This window comes from Octodon degus, unplaced genomic scaffold (genome assembly GCF_000260255.1).
Source record: "Octodon degus isolate 3935 unplaced genomic scaffold, OctDeg1.0 scaffold00051, whole genome shotgun sequence".
Lineage (NCBI taxonomy): Eukaryota > Metazoa > Chordata > Mammalia > Rodentia > Octodontidae > Octodon > Octodon degus.
This window is the reverse complement of record NW_004524627.1, coordinates 13,471,145-13,487,371: the sequence shown is the minus strand read 5'-3', so window position 1 is coordinate 13,487,371 and position 16,227 is coordinate 13,471,145. Positions and strand designations below refer to the sequence as shown.

At 40.7% G+C, this 16,227-nt stretch overlaps 1 protein-coding gene and 1 pseudogene across 9 annotated transcripts in view; one reads left to right on the top strand and one right to left on the bottom strand.

Moving 5' to 3' along the window:
• Window positions 1-16,227, bottom strand: part of Rnaseh2b (ribonuclease H2 subunit B) — an 83,865-nt gene that overhangs the window by 50,168 nt on the left and 17,470 nt on the right. For all 9 annotated transcript variants that reach the window (XM_023717298.1, XM_023717304.1, XM_023717300.1 and 6 more), the window contains 3 exons: window positions 12,542-12,613; window positions 10,374-10,481; window positions 3,766-3,842 (listed from right to left, as the gene is read on the bottom strand). In XM_023717298.1, the coding sequence (XP_023573066.1) occupies window positions 3,766-3,842; window positions 10,374-10,481; window positions 12,542-12,613 (257 nt within the window). The remainder of the gene's footprint in view (window positions 1-3,765; window positions 3,843-10,373; window positions 10,482-12,541; window positions 12,614-16,227) is intronic.
• LOC101575573 lies at window positions 7,753-9,145 on the top strand (annotated as a pseudogene).

Sequence of the window (16,227 nt, the reverse complement as noted above, 5' to 3'; positions counted from 1 at the left end):
CTCCACTTCTTTCTGCTGCAGGTGTTAGAGTTGAACCCTTTGTGTCTCTCTGGCAAGATGTTCTGCCCCTGAATCAGCTGGGTGGGTCTTCCCTCTAGCCTCTTTGCAGGGAGTTCTGCTGAAGGGTTCCATGCTGGGCCTGCAGCCTGGGTCAAATGAGGATCCCCGGGCCCCTGGTCGTCTCACTCACTCGCCGGGCCTGCGCTCTGGGTCTGTTCAGGATCCCACCGGGCCGGTTGTCTCACTCACTCGCGGGGCCTGCGCTCTGGGTCTATTCAGGATCCCGCGGCCTGGGGTCTCACTCACTCACTGGGCCTGCGCTCTGGGTCTATTCAGGATCCGGAGGGCCCTGGGTCATCTCACTCACTCGCCAGGCCTGCGCTCTGGGTCTGTTCAGGATCCCGCAGCCTGGGTCGTCTCACTCACTCACTGGGCCTGCGCTCTGGGTCTGTTCAGGATCCGGAGGGCCCCAGGTCATCTCACTCACTCGCCAGGCCTGCGCTGTGGGTCTGTTCAGGATCCTGCGGCCTGGGTCATCTCACTCACTCACTGGGCCTGCGCTCTGGGTCTACTCAGGATCTGGAGGGCCCCGGGTCGTCTCACTCACTTCCGGGGCCTGCGCTCTGGGCCTATTCAGGATCCCGCGGCCTGGGTCTCTCACTCACTCACTGGGCCTGCGCTCTGGGTCTGTTCAGGATCCCGCGGCCCGGGTCATCTCTCTCACTCGCCAGGTCTGAGCTCTGGGTCTGTTCAGGATCCCGCGGCCTGGGTCGTCTCACTCACTCGCCGGGCCTGTGCTCTGGGTCTACTCAGGATCTGGAGGGCCCCGGGTTGTCTCACTCACTCGCCGGGCCTGAGCTCTGGGTTTATGGTCTACAAGTCTTGTAGTTCTAGCTCCTTTATTTAGATCTTAGATCCAGTCTGAGTAAATTTCTGTACGCGGTGTAAACTTCAGTCCTAAATCCACTTTCACATATGACCATCCAGTTGAACAAACTCTCCCCGCTGCTGAATTGTCTGAGCACCCTTGTAAAAAGTCAATTGACTATGGGTGTACAGGTTAGTTTTTGAACCTCAACTTTAATCCATTGATCCATGTTTATCCATATGTTAGTACAATACTGTTTTGTTTACTGGAGTTTTGCAATAGGTTTTAATGTTGGGAAAGGTGAATCTTCTAGGTTGTTCTATTTTAAGTGTTTTGGCTTTATTGGACTCCTTGCATTTCCATATGAATTTTATAACCAATGTGTCAGTCAGTTACTGGAGGTTTCAGTCCATACTTGGCAGGCTCCAAGGCAGAGTGTCACAGGGCACAGAACAAACAGCCTTTCTTGATGGTGGCAAAGAGCAGAAAGCTGATCCCATTTTTTTGATTCTTGATGTTATTTCTTACATAGGAGGGGTTCTGTTCAGAAAGTCCTTGCCTCCACTTGTCTTCAAGAGTTTTACCTATTTTATCTTCCAGCAGGCCAATTTTTCTGTTTTAATATCTGGATCTTTAATCTATTTTGATTTTAGTACATGCTGAAAGATATGGATCCAGATTTGACCTTCTGCATGTGGGGACATAGTTTTCTCAGCACCATTTATTAAAAACAAGTACATTTTTGGTCCTTCTATCAAAGATCAGATGGCTACATATGCCTAGGGTTATTTTTGCATCCTCTGCCCTAGTCCATTGTTCCACATGTCTGTTTCTGTGCCAGGATCATACTGTTTTTATCACTGTAGCTTTGTTATATAACTTGAAATCCAGGAGTGATGTTTCCTACTTTGTTCTTATTACCTAGGGTTACTTTGCTATCTATTCTGGGCTTCCTCTCATTGCATATGAATTTTATAATTATTTTCTCTATTTGTATGAGGAATGTTGTTGGTATTTTGATTGGGATTGTATTAAGTCTATTTTGTCTATCCATGAATAGGGGATAACCTTCCTTTTTCTACTTGCCTCTTTGATTTCCTTTTTCACAGTACTACTGTTTGATCAATTCCTAATTTACATTTCTTTTTGTTTTTTTGCTACTACTATGAATGGTACTGTTTTTCTAATATCATTTTTAGTGAGTTCATTATTCATGTATAGGAATGCTACTGACTTGGTGATTTTATATATTTGCTACACTGCAAAATTTGGCTACTATTCTAGAAGTCTGCTGGTGGAAATTTTGGGGTCTACTACATAAAGGATTATGTCATCCAGAAATGATGGTAATTTGACTTAATGACTGCCAGTTTGATGGTGCTTGATTGCCATGGAGACTGCTGGGAAGCATGTGGATAGTCTTCTTCAAGAACGGCTTAATACCTTTCTACTGATAGCGAGTTCTCTGACTCTTCAGGACTGCACTACTCTAACAACAGGTTGTTAGACAGCACGTCTGCCCCTTGTATTCTCTCTTCTACATATGCCTGCTTAACCTTGTATTATCCACCATGAGTTTAACCAATAATGAGGACCTTGCTGATGCCATGCCCTTGGACTTCCAGCCTCCATTGTCACCATTTCCTTATGAATTAGTCTCAGAGGTTCTATTATAGCAACAAAAAATGAACTAAGACATGTACAGTGGTGTGTGTGTGTGTGTGTGTGTGTGTGTGTGTCTGTGTAAAATGAAATGTGTTAACATCTAGAAGATCTATAAAACTCAGTGGCTAATATTTTTTCAATGAAAAATGCCTGATATTATAAAATCATACATGGGTAAAAATCCATTATAAAAACAACACTGACCAATTAATTTGAAAGGCCGGTGACAAAAGTTTCAGATTGCATTTTGTGACTTATCTTTAAGCAATGACTCCTTGTTGTTTCCTGAAGTAGTATCAAAGACTATCCATTATTATCCAAGAAGGCCATTATACTAGTTCTCCTTTATCTGACTAGGAAGAGGCCATATAGTCTTCATTCTCCCACCAAACAATGCATGGAACCGACTGGATGCACAACCAGATACGAGAATTCACTTGTCATATACTAAGTCTCATATTAATGGATTTTGCAAATCCATAAAAAATGCAGCTTGCATCCTTAAATTTTGTTGTTTATTTCATTAAAAATGTGCCTTTTATGTTAACATATAAAGAATGGCCTTATAATTTTAAATTTCTCAGTTTTAGTTTCTAACAGTAAATATTGATAGGAAGTACAGGAACATGAGTTGTTTAGAACCTTTAATAATTTTAAGCATAAAGCTTTCCTGAAACTAGTATGTCTCAGAACCATTGGCTAAAACTAATTATTTATAAACTATCTTTATTTTTACTACAAAGGTAAATTTTGTCTATCCAAGATTACTTAAGTCTCAATTATAGTTTCTTAATTAATAAGACTTATTTAGACATGCCCTAGTTTACATAATTCAGTTTCTCACAAAAGAAAGTAAGTCTTCTTTCTTTTCCTAAGGCCTGTGGTCAACTTTTTTGACATTTCATATCTGAGTACTTAATGATGGAAGTTTTCCTTCTTAGGCTTTGTCAGCCATCAAGGTGCACAGAATGGTGAGGTGGGCAGCCCAGAGGTTGCAGGCACTCCAGGGCTCATGGCCAAGCTAGTGTTGAGCTGGCCCAAGCTTATGGTGCTGTTTCTCAGGCCTGTGTGTGGTGCTGACCCACACGAGCACACACTGTACACATTTTTAACAATAATCAAATTAAGTGCGAAGCTTGGGAATCCACATTTGGGCTGTGAAAAGTAGAAAAGATAAAGCAAAACAGTCTCTTCTGGTACCTCAGTATAAATGCCCCACACTGGTAGCTCACCTCTTTGCCAGCTTTTATGAGGTAGTGGAGAAGCAGAAACAGAGGGTCCATGGGTGTGGCAAAGTGAAGGAGACCTCCTGCAGAGTAAAGAACACAGAGAGCTGTATGTCTTAGACTACTTGGTCATTTCATTTTACTCAATGTGAAAATCATTTGCTGAAAAAACATACCGATCCCTATTCAGACACTTACCTATGCAAGCTACCTACTCAGCATACATAGGAATTTGTTGTACTTTCTCTTTGGTTAACAAGTAGCAAGAAATGCTTTGACTAAAATGTTCTCCTTTTCTTTAATATCAAATTCCCTGGCCTGACTGTGTTTAAATTGCTAACTTAATCTAGATTCTTTCATGATCAAAAAGCAGAATGTGTTCCATGAGATTGTACTCCAGAGTTTCAAATGCTTGTGTGAGGAGAGTGGAGACACTACAATCAAATTTCCAATTTCTGTTTCCTTTTCAGTAATCACTTTTTATAGATTTTCTCTCTTCCTCCCTTACACTGTGGAAGCACAGGTGAACACAAGGAAACTTACATTAGTTAGCTACAGAAAAATGTAAGTTTCTATTGTAACCTTAAATTTCATAGCATGCAGAAAAAAAATTAAGGAAGCAATTTTATATTTTGACAGCAACTGAATATTTCAAATAAACAGAACTTCATGAAAATAATCTATTTGCAGTTCTAAGCTCATTTTATAGGAAGCATCCCTTACATTAAAAAATTAGTAACAGGTTTCTAGGTCTAACAATAATATTACTGTAATTATTTGTCAAAATAGCTTTCTTTGGGGTTAAGTTTAAAACGAAGACAACAGTGGAAAAAAATTAAAAGAGATCTTTTCTGTGAACCTAAAATTTCTGTAAAAAAGAAACAGTCTATTCAAAAAAAACAGAAGCTGGTACCAATGAAGAACAGATCAGACTTGATTAACATGTGCTTGCTGGCTTGAAGCACTGGGACAAATGCTTAACTGCATTTGGGACAAATGCTTAACTGCTCACACTGCATGTACTGCAATGTGAGCCACCAGCAGTACATGCAGGATTCCCCATGAGGCAGCATGGGACAGTCCCAGGAAGTGGTACGAGCACACATGGCCTAGCCATGCATGTACAGCCCCACTGCAAACATGTAATCACTGCCTTTCAACTGGGGATATTTCTGTGCCTATTAGTACATCATCTACAAGTACACCACACTTGATATAATAGCTCTTGTACACTACCAAATGAATAAGCATAAAATCAACAATAAGAGTAATATATACTTTTTATCAATCAGGCTATACACAAATTATGACTGCATCCTGGCAGCTAAAAACTTTCCAGTCTCTCATGCAAAGGTACTGGGTGTGTGTACACGTATGTATGAAGGTGTGGGCGTACTACACAAGAGTGATCGAAACACAACTGCTTAAATTGAAAACAAGAAAATGTATTAAGTAAAAGACACATTTCCATTCATCCTTCTCAAAATATTCTCTTCTTTCAGAACACATTCCATCATTCCTGCTACTGCAGATGCAATTCTGAAAAGTCCCTTTCATGAGTGTCTCTGTGAGGCATGATAAAAAATATATGGTGTGTTATGGTTTGTGTATAGGTGTCCCCACAAAGTCTCATGCAGTCTTAGGGTAGCCTCTGGAGTTTGTGATTATTGTGGGTGTGGATGCAGCACCTGCCCTGGGGCAGGTAATTTGTATTACAATGTAAGGTGGGAAAAGAAGCTAGCTGCTTGAGCTGCTGCTCCCTTCCCTTGTGCTCTTGCTCTTTGCCGAAGCCATGAAAGGTTGCTTTCTGCTGCTCTGCCTTGGACCCAGCTGAGTATGGACTGAAACCTCCAGTAACTGTGAGCTAAATAAACCTTTCCTTCCTTCATTTTGGCTGTCGGGTATTTGTCCCAGCAATGAGAGAAGAGTAAGACAGAATTTGGTACCAGGAATGGGGTTGTTGCTGTGGCTAAACCTGACCATGTGGATTACAAGCTTCTGGGAATGGCTTATGGGAAGAGATAGGAAAGGTTCAGAGATGTCACCTACAAGCGAAGCACTGGAACAGCTTTGGCTCTTCTGTAGGGGAGATTCTGGTCAGAGCTCAGAAGACCAGAAGGCTGATAGAAAGCCTGCCTGTGATGACCAGGCTGGGGAGGTTTCTTCTGAGAAGAAGGACTGCATTGGTTGATGGACTCTGGATCATTTGTGTTTTGACTTGGCAGAAAAGTCTGGATTTTGCTCATGTCCAGAGACTGCCTGAGACTGAGTTTAAGCATGGTGAACTGATCAATCTGGGAAAAGATATTTCAAAGCAGCCAAATATTGGGGCAGTAGCCTGGTTGTGGCTGGGGGCTTTTAGCCAGATTTATGTTGAGAATGAAGAGCAAGGAGTCCAGCAGGATGGTTCAGAATGTTGTGCGTTTGGCCAGAAAGGAAGCGCCAATAAAGCTGTTGCCTGCAAAGATGGAACCTAGAGGATCTCCATTGCCAGGAAGGAACCTGAGAATGGAAAGGATGGCCTGAGGGCATCACAGGAGGAGACAGGTCTCCACTCTTTGCAGCCTCAGAACTGCAAAGGTCAGGGACTTTGCTTTGAAGGGAAAACTGCTGAGCCCTATGCTCAGGTTCTAGGATGGCGCCAGCATGGAGAATTTATTCCTCAGAATCAGGGTCAGAGTGCTCAGCCATCCAGGCACTCGACCTCTACAGCCAAGAGAGAGGAAAGCCTGGCTACTGCTCCAGCTGGCAGCAGACCTTGGCATCATACACATGGTGTTGGTTTTAGGTGCTTGCAGAATGCAGGAGTTCTGAGGTTAAAAAGGCTTCCACCTCTATTTTAGAAGAAGGCCTGGGAGGCCAGGCAGTGTGCCCCTGAGAGGGCAGTGTGTGAAGCAGAAAATGAGAAGCCTATTCAGTGGAAACCCCAGCAGTTTGGAAAAGCCAGAGACGTGGATCATCTGAGGGAAACTGCAAAGAGGGAGCAAAGCCGGCCTAAGAGAGATGCCATGGGAGCTACCACCTTGAGTGCCACAGGGGCAGAGCCATTTAAGGCCTTTGGAGCTCACAACTCAGCACAGATTGCTTCAGATGTCCCACATGGGACTGCAGGACTTAATGTTTTCCCTGCTGGATTTTGGACTTGGGTTGGTTCCAATGCTTGGTATCCTGCTGTGTGTACCTTATGGAATGGTAATGTTTTATCTTGTGCCTTTGATTGTTGCAAGTGTTTAAATTTTCATTTGTACTGGGGCTCACAGTTGAGAGTGCCTTGGATCTTGGAGGAGACTTGGGACTTGGACTTTTCAACAATGATGAAACTGTTGGGACTCTGGCAACTCAGAGATGGACTAGAATAGCTTTTACATAAAGGGATGTGCATGAGTCTTTGGGGGTCCAGGGGTGGAATGTTACAATTTGTGTATAGGTGTCCCCACAAAGCCTCATGAAGTCTTAGGGTAGCCTCTGGAGTTTGTGACTGATTGTGGGTGTGGATGTTGCATCTACCCTGAGGCGTGTAATTTGCATTTCAATGTAAGGAGGAAAGAGAAGTTAGCTGCTTGAACTGCTGCTCCTGCTTCCTGGGCTCCTGCTCTTTGCCACCACCATGACAGGTTGCTTTTGGCCATGTGCCGCTCTGCCTTGGAGCCAGCTGAGTATGGACTGAAACCTCTAGTAACTGTGAGTTAATTAAACCTTTCCTTCCTTCATTTTGGGTGTCAGGTATTTGTCCCAGCAATGACAGAAGAGTAACTAAGACATGGTGGATGCTGAGCTGAGTGCTATCCAAAAGAAAGGCAGACTCAAAGAAACACTATAGAATATCCTCATCCACCATCTCCACTGGGTCTAGTACCATGCAAGTTCTGGCTGTTTCCCAAAGTCAAAATGACCATGAAAGGAAAATGTTTTAAATCTATTCAAGATATCAAGGCAGCCACCAAAAGAAAAGATATGCATGAAAAAGGACTTCTGGGGTTTTGTCCTGCAGAAATGATCACCAAGACCCAGAAAGTAGACCTGGGCCTTGGGTTTCCGGAGAAAAAGAAGGAGATAATCAAAGAACCAGAGATTCAATACACAATTGTAAATGAGGGGATTTATTTCACTAATAATTCTTCTGTGAGGGCCACATCCCTCTCTAGGACTATAAGCCAAGAGCAGACATCCCATATACCCTTGAAGAAAAAAAAAGAAGAAGACAGGCCCCAGCACCTTTTATGAAGAACTCTCCGAATCTGAGCCCATGTCACAAGCCAGAGAGAGAAGTCACCCAGCCCCAGAAAGCAGGCCTTTGACCACTCAAGAGTCCTTCAGTGGAGAGAAAAGTAAGAAGAGGAAGACCTTGCCTTTGGCCACATCAGAGGGCTCAGAGGTAAAGACCTCCCTTGACCCCAGTCTTGGTGAGAAGGCAGCCAGGGTTGGTAAGAAGCCCCAAAAATACAAGAAGGAAAGAAAGGACCAGTATACCATAGCCTGCTCCATCCAGAACACTTGGCTCTGTGAGGCAGGAGATTCTATGTATGATTGCAAGGTGGAGAAGGTGGCTGAGGAGCAGGCAGCCTTGGGGCAGAAAAGGAAGCAGGGAAAGCTCCAGAGAACACAGCAGGAAAGTGAAGGAGAAGAAAGTCTACTGGGAGGAAGACACCCTCCCAGGCCACTCTGAGCTCTCCAGCTCCATGGAGACCAACCCTAAAAGGAAAGAGGAAGAAGCCAGTCAGAATTGAGGTTCTGGAGTACATCCCACTAGATCACCCTAAAGCCAGAGTGAAGAAGAAAACAAAGGTTAAGAGAAGAAAAGCCAGTTGGTGAGCTAGCTCAGAAAAGGAAGAAAAAGAAGAAAGAAAGCACGGTTAATAGTAGACCCTTGGAAGGAGGAGCTAGATACAGACCTGGAAGTGGTGATGGAGAAGAAAGGCAACATGGACGAGGCACACATACACCAGGTGAGGCAGAAAGCCTTGCAAGAAGAGACTGATCAGGAGTCAGGCAAGACAGAAGCATCTGAACCCAGGAAGTGGCAGGGAACCCAGTTTGGCCAGTGGGATACTGCAGATTTTGAAAACAAGAAACAGCAACTGAAATTTCTCAAACTTATGGTTGGCTTTAAGAATCTGTCCCCTTCAGTCAGCCGCTACCCTTGCATGATCACAAGGCCCAACATGGCCCTTAGCAAGGTGGCAGCTGACACCCTGAAGGCAGCAGAAGTTGCAGCAGGACTATGACCAGGCCATGAGCTGGAAGTACAACTGGGGTGCCAGACTTGGCTTATCTGCAACCCCCAACAGAGTCTTCTACATCGACAAGAATGCATCTAGGTCTGTCAGGTTGGAAGATTAAATGCTAATGTCTTCTACCCAAACAGCTCAGATGACTTTTCTCAGTTTTGCAGACGAAAGCCACCTAGCAGCTGTCCAGGACAGACACCTGTGGACAAACTGGGCAGCTCATGTCCTGAGGGCTAAAACACATTTCTTTCTATTAAACCTTCCATCTCTGTGGTAACATGGGCATGTGAATAATGGCAGCTGACAACTGGCATTTGTTGGGGGTATAGATGGCCCAGGCACATACTGTTTTTTGCATTAATATATTTAATCATCATTAGGAAGTAGCTGCTATTCATGAGGCAGCTGAAGTCTAGGGAACGAGTAATAAAATAGCCCGGGGCTACCTACTGTTGACTACCATGAGTTACAAGGTTGCATCCTAAGCCCTATGTCACTAATCACTGGGAAAGTTTCTTCTACAGACTTTCACCCAAGGGTACTAGTTAGAGATTAAACAATGGAGGAAACAAAAAAGGACTTCTGGAACTGCTTCAAAAACTAGCCAGAATCATAAATGTGATGGATATTTTGAAAGCATTTATACTAATGTGTCTTTTACTGTAATAACTTTAAAAATTTAAACACACACTGTAGTTACACACACACACACACACACACACACACACACACATACACACACACACGACAAAGTATTTCTAAAAGGTTGGTTTAGGCTAATCTATTTAAGAGCTATTACAGTCTCCAGTTTCAAGAAATGTGTTAAAATCATGAAGATGATAAGACATTGAGAGCAAAATAAAAGGTATTAAGAAGAGACCTTTTTCAAATGGGAAGGGGATCAACAGATAGGGGAGAGAAAGGAAAGGGAATGAAAAAAAAGAATTGAGATGTGTTATATGTGTACCAAACTCCCACAAGGAATGTAATGTAATCATGCACTAACAAAAAATAAGAATGGAAAAAAAATAATCAAAAAAAAAAAAAAAAAAAAAAAAAAAGACAGAGAGAGAGAGATTGAGAAAATAATGAATATCCTCAAAAGAAAGAATTTCTAGTTAACACGTGTCCCCATGTGTTGGTATTTTAGGAGACAAATCAGAGTCACTAGTATAAAATATTCCTAACTTCAATTAGGTAATGGCATTGTGTTTACATGATCTTTGCTTTCTCCTTGGTTAAACTGTGCCCTGCTGCCACTGCCAACAGAGCTGTTCCACTGAGCGCACGCCATGCCAGGTTCATGATTCCATAAGCCCATCTGTGAAGGACGGAAAACCTAAAGTACATGTTTAGTTAATGAGAATATACACACTGGTCACTTACCTGATTGAACTGATTCATTTATAAACCAGGAATGGTGTTTTTCCTTGAAAATTTTGATTTCAAATAGCTGCTTTAAACACATACTGAACAAGTAAATGGCTCCTTCCCCTGCAAGACAAATCTATTTTTTATTTCTGACTTTACACACACACACACACACACACACACACACACACACATCAAAAGATTACCCAATAGTTTGGAGGAATGCTCCTAATTCAAATATAAACATGCAAAGATATACTTCATACAAACTGACTCCAAGGAAAGCTTATGGCTATTATACAGATGCTTATTTTATTTTCCAGCTCTGTAATCTTCACTGAACTTAAACCAGAAAGTAAAGAAGTGTAAATCATTTATCATAACTGCTACAAAGAATCTCACTGCATGACATCAAGAGGGAAAAACCATTCTTAAACTACCAAAACCTAACAATTCAGCCAGGTGGGCTGAGCTGGCACATGGGGACCCGAGTCCAAGAGGGCACGTGGCTACCTACACAGAGATCAAGGAGGGCTCAAGCCCTCTGTCCCCACTACCTGTCTAAGTGAGAAAGGTGAGGACATACATCAAGTAGAAGGAAGCAGTACAGCCCTATTCCACTGAATGGATTTCTGTTTCTTTTATTAAAAAGGGGGAGGGTTAGGGGAGGGGGAAGCCTGTGAATATGTGCATGTTTTATCCCCTCAATTCATGAAAAAAAAAAAAAAAAAAAAAACCAAAAAATCTTTTTTTACATCTATAGCACAATATCTGTAATCAAGGACCCTGAGTCTGAATCTGTCTTCAGCACATACTTGGCATACACCTTTGGGGACATGACACAAGTCTTTTTTGTATCTCTGCTTCCCCATGTGTTAAATGGAGCAATACTGAGTCTCCTTCATAGGCTTTTTTGTAAGGACTGAAGAAGCAGAATACATGTAAATTTCCTAAAACACTTGGCACATACTTACTATGTGCTCACCAGATGTCAGCCTCTATTTTTCATCACCTATGTATCAAACATTTGTTCCTTGGTCGTCTATAGGCATTTAGATAGAACAAATTTTAGAAGGCTTTCTTTTATACCTGTACTTTTTAAAAATGCTTTACAACCTTTACTGAAATCTAAAACTTATCAAAGAAAAATTTCTTACTTCAACTTAGGCTTCTGCATGACTAGGAGTTGTAAATAAGACAGCTGACCAAGTATATTCAATTTCCATTTGAGGAAAAGAACACTAGAAGTTAGAACTTCTTCATCTCTCTTGCACTACTTCTACTTACATGCCTCTCCGACAAAATACTACCTCCCAGCTCTCCACCAGTTCCACTATTCAGCATTGTTGTAGTCACTAGGAAACTTGCTCTCACCAAGTAAATACCAGGTGTCTATTCAAAACTGTAAATTAATGGAAAAACAATTGCATGCAGATAACTAATACCACCAATGTCACTAAATACAGCAGTTTATCATTCCTGCCTAAAAAATCAGAAGATAAAGCTGAAAGTGTCCTGACAATCTTAATATGTCAAGTCAAAGCCTTCTGTTTTTTTACTCTAGTTGTTTACAACATAAAAATGAATGTAAGCAGGGGCTAATGTTGGCTAACTACTCTAAGAAATGTTGGTTTAAGAAAGCCAAAGAGGGCCAGCCAGATAGCTCAGCAGATTAAAGCACCTGTTTAGGCAGACACAGGCACTAGGGTTTGATCCCTGGTGTGCTGTGCAGGTTCCACCCCTGCGGCATGCTGACAGGGATTGAGACTGGGTATGGTGGTGTGCGCCTGTAATCCCAGCGCTTGGGAGGCTGAAAACAAGAGAATCACGACGAGTCTGATCAGTGTAGAGACCCTACAGATCCTATGCTACATTAAAAAAAAAAAAAAAAAAGCCAAAGAAAATCTGTTTGCAGAGACAATTCAAACACATTACTTTTGTTTTTTTCTGGTGACTGAAAAGTTCCATGCCTTAAACATTATAAAAAAAAACTTTAAAAATGTTTAGGTCAAATGAATCACCTGGAAAGATGAATAAAGTCACCAGCTTGCTTTTCACTTCATGATGCCAATTTAGCTTTAAAAACTATTGGAAAGAAGACACAGTAAACAGTATACACACTGACCGCAGAGTCTGGAACTCCATCATCAGTGATGGGAAAAACAGGAGGGGGGAGAACATACCTGAGCAGGGGTTAGCCAATTTGATAAACATTAGACCACCTTTCATCTTCTTTGAAGCATCTTTTAAACATTCTAAAAAGAAAACAGTGAATTTATAAAATTAAGACACATTTCTTTGTTGCTCATTTTGCTTATTTTACCTCTTTTCTGAAAACAAATTAACTCAATTTATTGGTATGCATAAGCTATGTGGTATATGAGGTATAAGCTATGTGATACTGAGTATAGCCAATTTCTCTGTAAACTTGAGTCAGATTTTAGGAAGTATTAATTTATTTCCTTGAGAAGTGATGAGGAACAGGATTCTAGAGTCAGATGACCAGGGTTATCTTTCTCACTTAGGGCAGAGGTCTTTAGCGCCTATCTCAATGGCTATATAAAAGATGGCATTAGTATACTTACCTTTTAAAGAATTAAACTAGCTAATCTGTTGAAAATATTTACTATACTCAAGTAGAAATTTCAAATAAATTATAGCTATTAACACTATTTTCATGAAGTAGAACATCATAAGTAATAAACACTTATCCGATATTCATGTATTTTACCTCTCTTTATTAATCTTACCCTTTGCCCATTTTCTAGTGTTCAAATTTATGTTCTTGTATTTTGTTTCACTGCTGTATAAGAAGTCGTTATACAGGAAGGATTTTTTTGGTCATACAGAAGATATAAAATCTTTATGTAATTATAATTTTTTCATTATGTTTGTTTTAGTCCTTTGTGTCAGACTTTCTCTTCTTCCAAAACATGAATCACCTATATTTTCTTCTAATATTTGATAATTATGTCCTTAACCTATCCAGACTATAAGATGTATATGTACGTATATATTCGATAATTATATTCAATATATATTTAATAGTTATAATAAGTGTAACTTTAATTTTTTAGTGAGTTGGATGATAACTGTACCAATACCACCTGAACAACTCATCATTGAAATACAGTAACATCTTTATGCTCCATATTCAGATACACTTATGAGTCTGTATGTTCTATTTTAATTCTCTAATCTGTATCTATATTAGCACCAGCATCTCAGTATTATTAAGGATTTATCTCAACATCTAGTCAGTCAAGTCTCATTATGTTTCTTTTACAATATTTGATTGTCCATATTTCAGTCATACAGATTAAAGCAGAAAGAACAAGACAATTTTACTGACAAATTCTTCCATATATTTGAGTGGCACATCCATATTTTAGAGCCCTTCCCTAAAAGAAACACAGAGGCTCTGGTAGAGAACAGCAACCCTCTAGCAGAAGAGCAAAACAGAAAGTTCTAGAAAAGAAAAGGAGCTGTTATTTTATTTTCTAGGGTCTCTACTCCCTTTGCTCTACTGCAGATTCAATACATGAAAAAGTAGCAAGCATATTCAAATTTGTTTGCCCATAAATAGTTATAACTTTTTTCTTAAACTAATTGTGACATTAAATTCATAAAGAAAAAGGAACAATAATTTTGAGATGTCTATATTCAAACAAGATGGATAAGCTGAAATTCAATTTGCCTTCCACCTGAAATAAGCCAGAAATACACCATAAAATGCATAAAACCACTATGGTCAAGACACTAAACACCAAGCCACATAAGAGTGTGATTCCTAGAGATGGGGAACAAACCAGGTGAGCCCTAGGACTGCCCTGGCTTATTGGCTCAAGAAGGTTTTTCAGGCCACAACGGTTCACAAGCCAGCTCACAGAAAAGTTTACAATGGAAGAAAACCCCAGAGACCGGCAGTGGGTCCTACTTGAGTACTGAACAGAGTACTGATCAGTGCAGACATGTGATAAAGTTACTCAAATACACAGAGAACACATCTGAACAGCAACACTACCTCATCCTCACTCAGGGCTCTCAACTGCACCTTTTCCTTGTCTCCATCATTCACAGGCCTGAGCAAAAGCACTCAAAAGACTTTTCCTTCCACAGTAGGAAACAGGTGTAGGCTAATAAATGCTGCTCCAGTTTCACCAAACTAATTTTAAAAGCAAGACCTAAAAGGATAAAACTCTTTCCAAGTAGCTTATTTTACTCTTAAGAGTTCAAGTTTATAGGAATTAAAACATACTCATCACCTAAAAGGGAAAAATTCATAATGTCTAGCATTTCAAATATTACTAGGCATTCAAAGAAGCAGACAAACATGAGCCCTTTAGGGAAAAAAAATCAATACTGAAAGAAAAGCATCATATACAAAATATCAGAAATATGCAAAAGCATTAAAACTAGCATTCTGGAAGCACAAGTTGAGTAGAGATAATGAAAATTTGTTTTAAAATATCTATTAGGCATGGTAGTGCATACCTGTGACACTAGTACTCTAGTACTAGTAAGGGAGGGTGAGGATGAGAAGCCCAGCTGGGGCAATGTAGTGACTTAGCGAGACCTGCCTGGAAAAAAGAAAAAAAAGCGGGTAAGAGTGCCAGCCTTGCCCTGGGCATGCTGAACCAGCCACCAAGACTGGGTGGGGTGGCACATGCCTGTAATAGTAGCTCTGGGGAGGCTGAGACAGGAGAATCACCATGAGTCTGAGCTGCATAGTGAGACCCTGTACCAAAGAAAAAGGGTAAGAACATTAGCAAAGACTCTGAGTCCAGACACACACGTGCATGCACACGCACACCAAAACTGAAGGTCTAGAGACAAAAAATATACCAAACGGGAGTAACAGCAGATGAAAACATTAATGAATTTCAAGATACAATAACAGAAATTCTCTGAAGAGAAAACCTAGAGTATCAGTGAGCCATTGGACAATGTCATGCACCCTAATCTATGTGTAACTTAAGTTTCCAAAAGAAAGAAAAAAACAAAAACACTTTATGCATAAAGTATTTCTCAATCTGATGGAAACTACACATGTACACACCCAAGAAGTGTGTATGTAGGCCTATGTGTGTGCATGTATGTTGGGATTACAGTGCAGGCATGCAGCACCACACTTGGCTTGCTCTTTTGTCCTTCTTAAGGAAAAGTTTGTATCTAGTGATCCTTAACACATTCCACTTCAGCTTTCCATTCCTTCAGAGTCCAAAAGAATTAAAAATTTAAATGCCAAAAGTAAAAAAGAAAAAAGTATGTCTCTAGTAACTATCCAAGGAAAGTACTGCTTTTATTTTTCCCATAAAGAGCAGTAAATCCAGAGGATTAGCTGTAGCCTAAAATGTCAAGCTACAAGAACTTTTAGAATTGCTAACTTCAAATAAATACTGACATTAATGAGTGATGCTACAAATGCCAATATTCTTTGAAATATGCTTTCAGGATATGCCAATGTAGATAAAAATAAAATATCATCTGGTGGGGAAAAATGGGCTTCTCCACAGTATACAGACAACATATCCAAGAGAGACTTTCAACACACATATCCAAGAGAGACTGTGTTCTGGTGACTTTGCCTCTCTTTGCTGAGGAACACATTTCAGATTTAGTGGCTTCTGCCTACTTCGCTTACTCATTCATCAACAGTTGACTAGTAAAAATGGACTTAGCAAAATAAATTATCAACAGAGTGAAGAGACAACAAAAAGAATGAGAAAAATATTTTGCCAGCTGTTTGTCAGACAAAGGACTAATAACTTGAAATTTAAAGACACAATCCAGGGGCCGGGGAGATGGCTCAGCAGGATAAGTGCTTGACTGGCAAACGCAAGGATTTGAGTTCAATCCCCGGTTCCAC